Raw genomic sequence first — 10,738 nt, 5'->3', positions numbered from 1 at the left:
ACGTCTACCCTCTCTGGCGGGCAAACCCCGAATGCAAAACTTTAAAAATTTATCAACTATACTGTGACCCAAGGCGGTATGTGCGCCAGGCGTCGTAACAACCCGGACCGTTGAATAACAATGCCAAACGGCAGTATTAAAATCCAAATTTCGCGAAACAATGTGACCCGGCGGCTCCCAAGCGGAACAGATGTCCATTCGTTGTCAAGGTTGAACCAGGAGTCCCACCATTTAGTTTGCCCTTGAAGTTCCCCCGAGGTGAAATAATTTGGCCGCACCCCCAACACTTGGGTAAACTGCCCAACCACCTTGGCAATAGTTTAATCGGCCATCTCGAGCCAATACAAAAGTCACATGCTGGCTATAATTCGGCCTTCACTGTCCCACCAGCCCTAGGCAGGGTGAGCATTCTTTACTCAAACTCACTTATACAATTCGCAAAAGAAAGTGGGGCACCGAATTTCACCAGGACAATGCCAGTTGCCAGCAACTGTATAAGCCAGCCACATCCCGAAAACCTCCCACAGCGCCTCTGGTACCATTGAAAACTGCAACTTAGTTGCAAACTGTAATCTATTCGCATTCGAACGACGATTCCTCGGTGACAACGATCCCATCCTCAGCCGGACGACGTTCAACTGCTACTCTCCAGTCAATAGCAGAAGTGACGAGTACACGTCCGCACTCCACGGCCACTCTCAGCAACTCCAAAGGAAGAGGTATCAGTGGATCAGCATAGTTTGGTTGCCGCGTAACTGACTCGCTGCAGATGTAAACTTGCCATTTATAGAAACTGTTGTCACTTGTGACATTAAAAAAAGAAGATATATATGCGTGCGTTTGTAATAAACCGGAATGTGTGTAACTAGCTGAGAAGATTGTCACTTGCTTAGTAAAATAAACCATTCAGTTCGTGAACACATTAATTACGTGCCCCTCTTTTCACTATCGTGGAAATGGGTATTTGGTGCATAACACATGATTAGTGAATGGATGTTTATGCTCAAACATAATTTTCAAAATAATCCTCAAATTATGCTACAATGTACCTGTTGATAACCCTCAAATTTGACTTTAATGTACCTACTAATCTTTGTTATATTTTCTTACAATACATTTTTTTCAATTTTGCTAGAAATTATCTACCCAGAAATTACATGGTCGAAACGCTGTGCGTACTAGTGGCTTTAAAATAAAATGGTATGTACTCTTATAAACCCAATGCACCTTCTTGTGTGTGTATATATATATATATAAATAAATGTTATGCCCTACATGCAAAGTCTTGCATTGTTATTATGTTTCCACATTATAGAATTTACTGAGTAACATTTATTGCTGCTAATTTTCAAATCTCCGTTGTCAATTTCTCTGCAAAAGACTTAATACTTCACTTAATAAAAGAATTAGTTTAGAATTCTGGTAAATTCAGGTACAACTCTAGCGAGTTATCTAGAATTATCTATCCAGCTATATTGGTTTAGATTCTATGACATAATTCATCGACACAATAGAAAGATTCTCTCATACAGTATATGAGTAGCACGCAATAGACTTTTGTAAAGTGGAAGACGCTCTCCTTAAAGGCTGGGGGTGATTTATTTCTTAGGGAGTTGTCAATATTGTGGCGAAGATGGAGCCGTGCGCATGGCGGCAGTCGTCGCGGCCTCAGCAGCCGACTAGTGTTTGGTAAACACCGCAGGGAGCTTGTTGCTGAGTCTTAGCCCTCATTTCAGCCTTCAGATATCTTATGACAGGAGATCTTTCACGCATCTAGCTAGAGGGGTCATTGATCCTAGCGTGGGAAGGTCAGTAATATATATATTTAGTGAAAGTATAATGTATTTTTTTTGGAAGGGGAAGAGAGAAGAGACATGTTTCGCTGATGTAACAGATTTACGTCTTAAGGAAACCTTGAATGGTGTCTTGATTTTGGTGTGTATTATCGTACAGGAAGGCAGAGGTGTGGCCAAGGAGAGACGAGTGTGGCGTGGAGGAGCAGGTGATGCTGTAGCAGCAGTGGGAGGTGTCTTATAGCCTCTTCTTCCTACCTACGTCTTAATTTTTTTTTTTTTGCTTACTTCATAAATTCTGATTCTTATGCCCATCTTGTGGCTATAGGCAGCAGAAGCACATAATGGGGTCAGGAACTGAATCTCAAAAATCGTTTTGCTAAGCAAGTTACAACATTGATGAGCTAGTTATACAATTTATAATATACTTAAGTATCAATTCATTATTTAATTAGTTTATTATGGACCCTATAATTTTCCTTGTAGGCGAGTGGCAGAAAAGTTTGTTTTGCATAATGGGTTAAGGTACTGGATCTTAATAATTATTATGATTAATTTTGTCAGGGACAGGTAGCCTGTGTATGTATGTTAGGCTTGTATCGAGTTTACCCCAAGGTCAAATTACTGACCCTACCTAGGATACAACCCCTACAATGGTTGACTTATCTCCCACTTACCTAGCTACTGCTAAATGAATAGAGGCATTAGGTGATAGGAAATTTTCCTAACTATTTCTCTTCTCTGCAATTCCTGATTGTGAGTTGAGAATGGACCAAGCTGTACAAGCTATATTACCAAGATCCCAATGTTTAAGCTAAATAATTTGCATTTCTAGTGATTCAGTTACATACCTTTTGAGGTATTATTATTTCAAAGGAGGTTACTCTTCCAGTGCTGAGGAAACTGCAAATAAAAGCCTTTGGCTGCTGTGAGAGTCAGTTCCTGTTTATACATAATCACATCCATACATTGAAGATGCAAAAGTAGTGGAAAAGATGTGACAAGAATGAGAAGATGCCCGAAATGCTTTGCGTAATAGTGGCTTTAGGCACTGTATGTACTAGCCCTAACTATAAATCCATCACTCTTTGTAAAATCTCTTTTATGTATGTACCTTACCTAAATAAACATTTTGATTTTTGAAGAATTTATGTGTGGGTATGTATTATGCATTGCTGGTCAAAATAAGGGCAAGTGATAGTTATCTTTTTCATTGCAGTATTAGGAAGTTAAGAGAGAGTTCAAGAAAGTATTAAATTTCAAGAATGATTAGGAAAGATATCAGATGCTGTGAAGGAAAATGACTTGAAGAATGTGAATGCAAAATGGGCATTAGGTAGTGAGGCAGTTGCTTATTGCCTCACTTATTGCTAAGTGAGGCTGAGGCACACTAGGAAATGTGCCCAACCGTTTTTCTCTCATTTGGGAATTGAGATCGGGATTCCCAGTTACTGTATGAGTTGAGAACGAAGCCAACTGTACTGCGAGACAATCTAAAAGTGTAGAATATTTTTAGGTTTGGGGGCGAGATGATGAGGGACATAAAGTTAAAAATGTCAAATGTGGCAGGATGGTAAAGTGCCTATCATTTGAGCAAAGGCCATTGAGGCACCTACATAGAAGGGAATGAGTAGTAGGGAAGATTGTAGGATTATTCTGCTGTTATAGATTTAGAAAAAGCAAATAACTGCATTGATTGGGTAGTTTTATTGGAGGTTTTGAAGATCTATCGAGTAGGAGAAAGTTTGTTGACATTAGTATAATCCTTTAACAAATACCAGAGCATGTGTGTGGGGTATGGCAAAAATTTTAAGATTACACTTTCTCTGGCTCTATAATAAGTATTGTATGTGTATGGATGAGTTAGTTATGGAGCTAAACTTGAGAATATTGGGAGTGGCAGTTCATTGTATTTGATAAATTGTTGGCACCGGCATGTCTATAAGCAGATGCTGTAGTGTTCTTCGCTGAAAGTGAAAAGGAATTGCAAAAGATTGTGAAGGAGCTTGATAGTGTGTGCATGAAAACAAAGTTGAAGGTCAGTGTTGGAAAAAAGTAAGGTAATGGTGTTATCTTACCTTTTATGTAGACAGTGAGCATTGTTGGTGCTAGGACTAAACTGTGTTATACTCTGCTAGTGACATTTCTGTCTGTACTGATGTTGATGTTCTTGGTGTATTATTTCTCTCAGACTATTTAAAAGCATTCCAAGGTTATACTCAACTTCTTTAAAGGCAGATTCTTTGGTTAACTCATGAGCTCTATCATGCATTTGGACACCAATATGTGATGCAGTATCAATCATACTATCATGCAAGAAGAGCCACACATCTATGGATCATCCAATAAAATTGGCAGAAGAGAAAACTGGATAGTTTTTATCGTGAAGAAAACGAAAACTTCACAAAGTGTCGGACCAACCGAGCTGTGGTGGATATGTGGGCCACTTTCAAGCAACAGCCTGTTGGACAAAGCTCTCACTGCCTGGGGAGTAGGCTTGGGGAGTTGAACTCCCAGAGCCTCATCCAGGTACTCCTAGATGTTACAACTGCTCAGCTTAGACTTGGCTTTAAGTATCTGGGAGTTTTCATTACCTGCTGATTTAGACCTGACCAAATGTAAACTGTGTCAACTAAATTATTCACAAACCCTCCATCACTGTGATGGAGTACAAAAATATGCATGAATTCAGAGACAATTCTTCAACAAATGCTCAAGAAATGTGTAAATATTGTTTGTGAAATAAATTGGAATGGTTAAGTGCTGGGATTAGTTGATCAGTTTAAATACAGTATTTGAGATGTATGATTGTCAAGAGGAAATGATTCAAATCTGTGAATCTTACTGTAAGGACATTTGGTCCTCAGAACCACATCACTGTGATGGCAAGACTGACCTTATTATGCTGGCAGACATGAGAATTGTATCCTGGATGACATCAACTTCATAGGCAGTGTTGTCTCTTTTTCATTTAGGTCTAAGAGATTCAGGAAACTTCTAATATCCACTAAAAATGTTCTCTCTCTCCCACAAGGAAGAATTAGGTGGTGTTAAAATATAGGAAATTGTCAGAGAAGTCAATGTTGTATATTCCCTCCCTTAAAACCTTCCTTAGACGCCAAATAATCAGGACATATGTGGTCTGAATCTGTCTTTTTAGCCTTTAGGAATTAGATTTTTTTATTTGCCAATGAATTAGTATTAAACTTGTCCCCTGAAAAAATATAACGGTGAATAGTTTCATTTGTCATTTTTAATTATCAAAGGTCTTCTATTCATATCTCATTAGTACATAATAATTGTCAATAACCTTCTTCCAGTCCAATGTTTCAGATCTAGTTGTTCTAATATTTCAAGTCTAATTCCAAATCCTTTAGAAACACATCTTAATATTCACTTTTTACTAATCCATTTGTATTCCTCTTAACAGGTGTGGCATAACAATGAACTTTCCTGAGGTCCGGTCAATGGGAGGCAGTGTAGGTGGTGGTGTGGGCATCGGTGCAGGTAGTTTGGGACACACTTCTTCCGTGGGGGAATCTAACTTAACTGTTGCATCTCCTGCCTCCTCACCACCAGAAACGGCAGCTTATTTGAGTTTCCAAACTACATCACCCCTCTCCTCCCCTCAAGCTGGTTACCCACCAGTCTCCCGTCCCAGTATAGCCAGTATGTGGGGCATCGGGGGCTTCACAACACCACCCATGCCACCCCCGCCTGTTGTGTGTCCTAACACCACTGCATCAACCCTTGGCATTCCGCAGATGCCCAGTGCAACTTACTTCAACTCCCGAGCACCAATGGGTTTTAATTTCAGGTGGGACTTCAAGCCATACTAGTTTATTATTGGTTTTGTATGAAATTATCTTTATTTTTCTGAGTAATAATGCTTAGTAGTTGATGTATATTTACTAGGCTGAATATTTTTTGTTGCTCAGGTTTTTTATTTTAAGGGGCATTTAAAGTGTTTCAGCGCAGACACAACTTAAATTCTCTCATGTATGATATGAGGGTATTTACTGTAGCTGTTGAAATGATTAAAAGATTAGGTATTTGAAATCAAACTTGTTTACATGTGCTGTACTCTAATTAGCTTTAGACTGATAAGTAGTGTTCCAGAAATCATATTGTCTCTACATACTGTTATTTCCATTCTTCAGAAATACATTCCGCATCAGTAATAGAACACATGAAAAGTACTGTTATTAAGGGAATACTGTATATATATGATGGCAAACTACATGTTAAACTCTGAATAATTTATCTTGCACATAGTGATTGAAGGTTGTGTAGTATTTTCACTCCTTTCTGCTTTAATGCATGTAGTTACGACCTGTACTGATGGTCAGTTGGTATGATACCACTTATCTTAATGGTTTGGCATAGTGACAATTTCTTGTGTACAATTTTTCCTATATAATTACTTATTATAGGTTAGGTTTTTGTTTTTTGCTTTTACACTACTGTATACAACATTATTATACATTGAACTGTATGCTCAAAATTGTAGATATTATGCCAAATATATGTACTTAGGAATTTCTAAAAAAAATACAGTAGCAGATGTTAGTGACAACATATGATTGGGCATATCACTTAACTCTTAAGTATTAATGAACAAATGTAGTGACTTGAATGAATAAAGGGAATGAAAAAAACAGAGGGGCCAAGCAAGTTTGTAATACAGTTGAATCCCATTTTTAAATGGGTGTGCTTTGCTGAATTGAACTAAAAATTTACCAACAATAACAAGCACAGCATATATATAATTGCCATTTACCTCCTGTACAGTCAAATATCTGATACCTGAATGTTCTGATTCATAAAACACCCACAATTTTGAAGAATTTAAACATATTATATCATTATATATATATAAAACTACTGTACTATACTGTATATTCTTGGAATTGTATCTAAGAATAGAGGCATATCTTTTGGATGCGCATGCAGTCACACTTTCACTCAGATACTCATGATTTGTCATCAAGAGGAAGGAGTATGTATACAGTATAAGAATGGATAGTGAGTGAGTGTGTAATTACTTCAGTGTAGTCTCAGGATGAGAGCTAAGCATGTAATGTCCCTTCTTCTCAGTACTGTACTCTTTTTGTTATTTGATACTGAAACTACTGATGGTTTTGGCTTCTACTGCCTTCTCACTTAACGTGTTCTGTCTTCTACTTTGTTTGCAAAAAGAGAGCGTTTTTATAATTTTGTGACATATTTGCGTCCTTAGCTTGAATCTATGTCCTCTTGTTCTTGAAGTTGCAAGTTTAAAATAATTCCTCTTTGTTTTGTGAATGCCTGTTACTATTTTTGTAAGTAGTGATCATATAATCTTTTTTTTTCCTGCTATCATTGAGCTTTGGTGCACTTTATACATTTAGCCTCTCCTCATAGCTCTTGTTTGTCAGCTTCAGAAGCCATTTAGTAGTGTGTTTTTTAATCCATTCCAGTTTATTGATATGTTTTTTAATATTTCTGAATATGGACACCATATCACCACTGCATATTCCAATTTTAGTCTAAAAAAAAAAAAAGTTGTGAACAATTTCTTTATTATTTCACTGTCCATGTATTTTAGGCAGCTGCCTCCCAAGGGTTAAAAAGTAATTCTAAAGTTGGAAAGGGCAGCATAGGCACCTCACACGATGTCCTTTATGTAGTCCAGATACATCCCTAGATCTTTTTTTACCGAGTTCTTTAATGGCTTAATGCTCCACTAGTGGTGTCCCATCTTCCCAGTACTCTTTCTTATAACGCTTTGAAACTACTGACGGTTTTGGCCTCCACCACCTTCTCACTTGGCTTGTTCCAACCGTCTACCACTCTGCAGAAGAAAACTTACTAATGTATTTTTGGCACCTTTGTTTCCTTAGCTTGAATCTGTACTGTGTCCTCTTGTTTATAATGTTGATGGTTTCAGGAATTCCTCTTTGTCAATTTGGTTGATTCCTGTTAGTATTTTGTATGTGGTGATCATATCACCACATTTTCTTCTATCTTCTAGTTTTGGCATGTTTAATGTCTGCAGTTTCTTCTTATAGCTCTTGTTTTTCAGTTCCATAAGCCATTATGTAGCTTGCCGCTGCACCTTTTCCAGTTTCTTTGTGCTTCTTGAGATTTGGCCACCATACAACTGCTGCATATTTCAATTTTGGTCTCGCAAAAGTCATATAGTTTCTTCGGTAGATATGTGTATCTATGTATGTATGTGTGTGTATGTACAGATATTTACTATGTTTGCCTGCAGGATCAAGCTGTTAGCCTTTCTAACCGTCGGTTGTCTAATGTACTGACTCCCAACCTATTTTTTCTATTATATCTATATATATTTCTCTCTCTCTCTCTCTCACACACATCTCCAGGATGCAGTCCATAGCAGCTGTCTTTTTCTTTATTTGTTTCTTGTAATTGCCTTCCCATTATGATGTAGTTAAATACAGGTCCCCTGTCTCCTTACCCATTTCATTACTTTACACTTATTTTGATTAAATTCCAGTAGCCATTTATCAATCCACTCCTGAAGTCTGTCAAGGTCTTCTTGCACCACTCTACAGTCCTCATTAGTTCTTACTCTTCCTATTAACTACAAATCATCAGTAAACATCGACATGTAAGAGGTTATTTACATAATTAAACAAGCATTGGTCCTAGAACAGAACCTTGTGGAATAACCAGTCTCCGTGATGTAGTGGTAAGACACTCGCCAGGCGTTCCGCGAGCGCTGTGTCATGGGTTCGTATCCTGGCCGGGGAGGATTTACTGGGCGCAAATCCTTAACTGTAGCCTCTGTTTAACTCAACAGTAAAATGGGTACTTGGTTGTAACGACGATTCTTCGTGGGGGTCGTCTTCCAGGGACCTCCCGAAACGCTACGCATACTAGTGGCTGTACAAGAATGTAACAACTCTTGTACTGTATATATATCTAAAAAAAAAAACACCACTTTTCACACTGCTTGAACCTGACATCCTCTGGCTATGACCCTTTGTTTTCCTGCCCATCAAGCACTCCTGAGCCCAGTCCAGTGCCTTTCCTGTTATCCCCGCTTGTCTATCTCTTCACTTTGTGTATTAATCTTTCGTAAGGTTCTGTATGAAAAGATTTTTGGCTTTTCATACAGATCTACCAATCCGTCTCATACAGATCAGTTTACCCATCCTTCCTTCTCTTGTCTTATTTTGATGACCCGTCATAGAATTCAGTCAAGTTCATTAAGCATGATTTTCTGTCTTTGAACCCATCTTGTTCCTCCGTTATAAAATTTGCTCCTCCCAAATGTTCTTCAATCCTTTTTCTGACGACTTTGAGTCTTGCATGGAATGCATATTAAGGACACAGGTTCATACTTTATCTGTCCCTTTTCTTAAATATTGGAACTACTGTACATTGGTCTTTTTTCCAGATTTCCGTTACAGCTCTCTCATCTCTAGAGTAATGTTGAACACAATAGTTAATGGGTAACACATGCTCCCTGCAGCTTCCTTCAGTAACCATGGTGATATCTGGTCTGGTCCAACTGACTGTGCAATGTCCAGTTCCTGCAAGTGTGTTTTTACCTCTTCTACATTAACTTCACGTTTGTCTAGTGTTGTTTCTAGTAGTTTGTTGTATGTGTATGTATGTGTAAATATTTTTGTATGTTAAGGTACTTTATAAACACGAATGCAGTGTTGTATACAGTATTCTTATATGGATTCTTTTCCTCCAGGATGGCAGGTTCACACTTAAATGGTTTACCCTTTGTTTACAAGCGCAAGCCTGAGGAGGAACCAGAGGAAGTGTAAGTAGTTCATTGTGCCACTTACTTTTTTATTTGGTATTGCCAGTAGGGCTTTCTTTGATTTTAATATAATTATTTATCTTTTTTGTTGACAATTTTGCTGTGTGCACGCACGATATCTGGAAAACTCCTTTGAATATCAACTTGATACCTTTAACACTTATTTCTGTTGATGTAGAAAGTTTAATGTATAAACAATTATTTTGCTATGGGGAGCCTCTTAATGGTAGATTTTAGAGTTAATATATCAAGGAAGGAGGTAGAACTTTTGACTTGAAAACTAAATACAGTAAGTGTAGCTGTAACGAAATTTGCAATTGGTTGCCATGGGAAATAATGGAAGACATCTGTTGGAGCGAGTTTGCATATTTGCCGGACAGGAATGTGGTGACGAAAGCCTCAACCATATTCAATAAAATACAGCTTGTTACAAAATTCAATTTTACAAGTGATTTTGGTATCAAAATGTGTGTAAATGTATGTTCTGTTATTTTCAAAGTGCTTCTTGCATCAGTCTTGCACACATTACACTCCTTAAACTCAATATACTCCCTGCAGTTATTACATCACCTTGTATTAATTATACCACTGTTAATATATCTCGAAGATATTTTCAAGCTTGATCACTCCTCACGTATGTGATTAAATATATCTTAGTAAAATGATTAAATAACTTACTATATTTTTATATTACTTATAATAATAACATAATATATTCACACACACACTGAACTTCGTTATTTGTTTCCGCCATATTTCGTTTATATTTGCGTATTAACCATGCTCAGTGTTCTCCAGTGATATTTGTTTTGCCCAATACTGTATTGGTGACATATCTCGTATGAATATGCAGATATTTGTCAGTTCACCATGTTTCACCAAAACCTTGTAATTGGTACACAATGGCTTCACCAAGCCATATAAACACTTTAAGTCGTGTTTTCACCATATACTGTTTGTTATATGCATTCATTATTGTCCCGTAAATGTTTTCTGGGAGGGACAACTCGGTGGCTTTCCTAGCTTATACACTGGTACAACAAAGCTTTAGCTCCACACACCAGGCCTGTCCCTGCAAACACACAATGTAATGATCCCTATGATTCCCTTGTTACAACTTGTAATAAAGTTATACATTGTGTTCATAATGTTTTTA

At 37.6% G+C, this 10,738-nt stretch overlaps 1 protein-coding gene across 2 annotated transcripts in view; it reads left to right on the top strand.

Annotated features, from left to right (window-relative positions):
* Positions 1-471: 471 nt before the first annotated feature.
* Positions 472-10,738, top strand: part of LOC138351324 (uncharacterized) — a 35,195-nt gene continuing 24,928 nt past the window's right edge. The window contains exons 1-3 of one of the 2 annotated variants that reach the window (XM_069303011.1): positions 472-719; positions 5,224-5,610; positions 9,511-9,582. In XM_069303011.1, the coding sequence (XP_069159112.1) occupies positions 5,237-5,610; positions 9,511-9,582 (446 nt within the window). In that variant the 5' untranslated portion in view covers positions 472-719; positions 5,224-5,236. Of the gene's footprint in view, positions 720-1,628; positions 1,809-5,223; positions 5,611-9,510; positions 9,583-10,738 lie in introns of those variants that run through there. The other variant, XM_069303010.1, reaches the window with a different exon arrangement.

The sequence above is a fragment of the Procambarus clarkii genome, chromosome 49 (assembly GCF_040958095.1).
Source record: "Procambarus clarkii isolate CNS0578487 chromosome 49, FALCON_Pclarkii_2.0, whole genome shotgun sequence".
In the NCBI taxonomy this organism is placed as follows: Eukaryota; Metazoa; Arthropoda; class Malacostraca; order Decapoda; family Cambaridae; genus Procambarus; species Procambarus clarkii.
The sequence above is the reverse complement of the archived record's forward strand: the minus strand, read 5'-3'. Positions and strand labels throughout refer to the sequence as shown.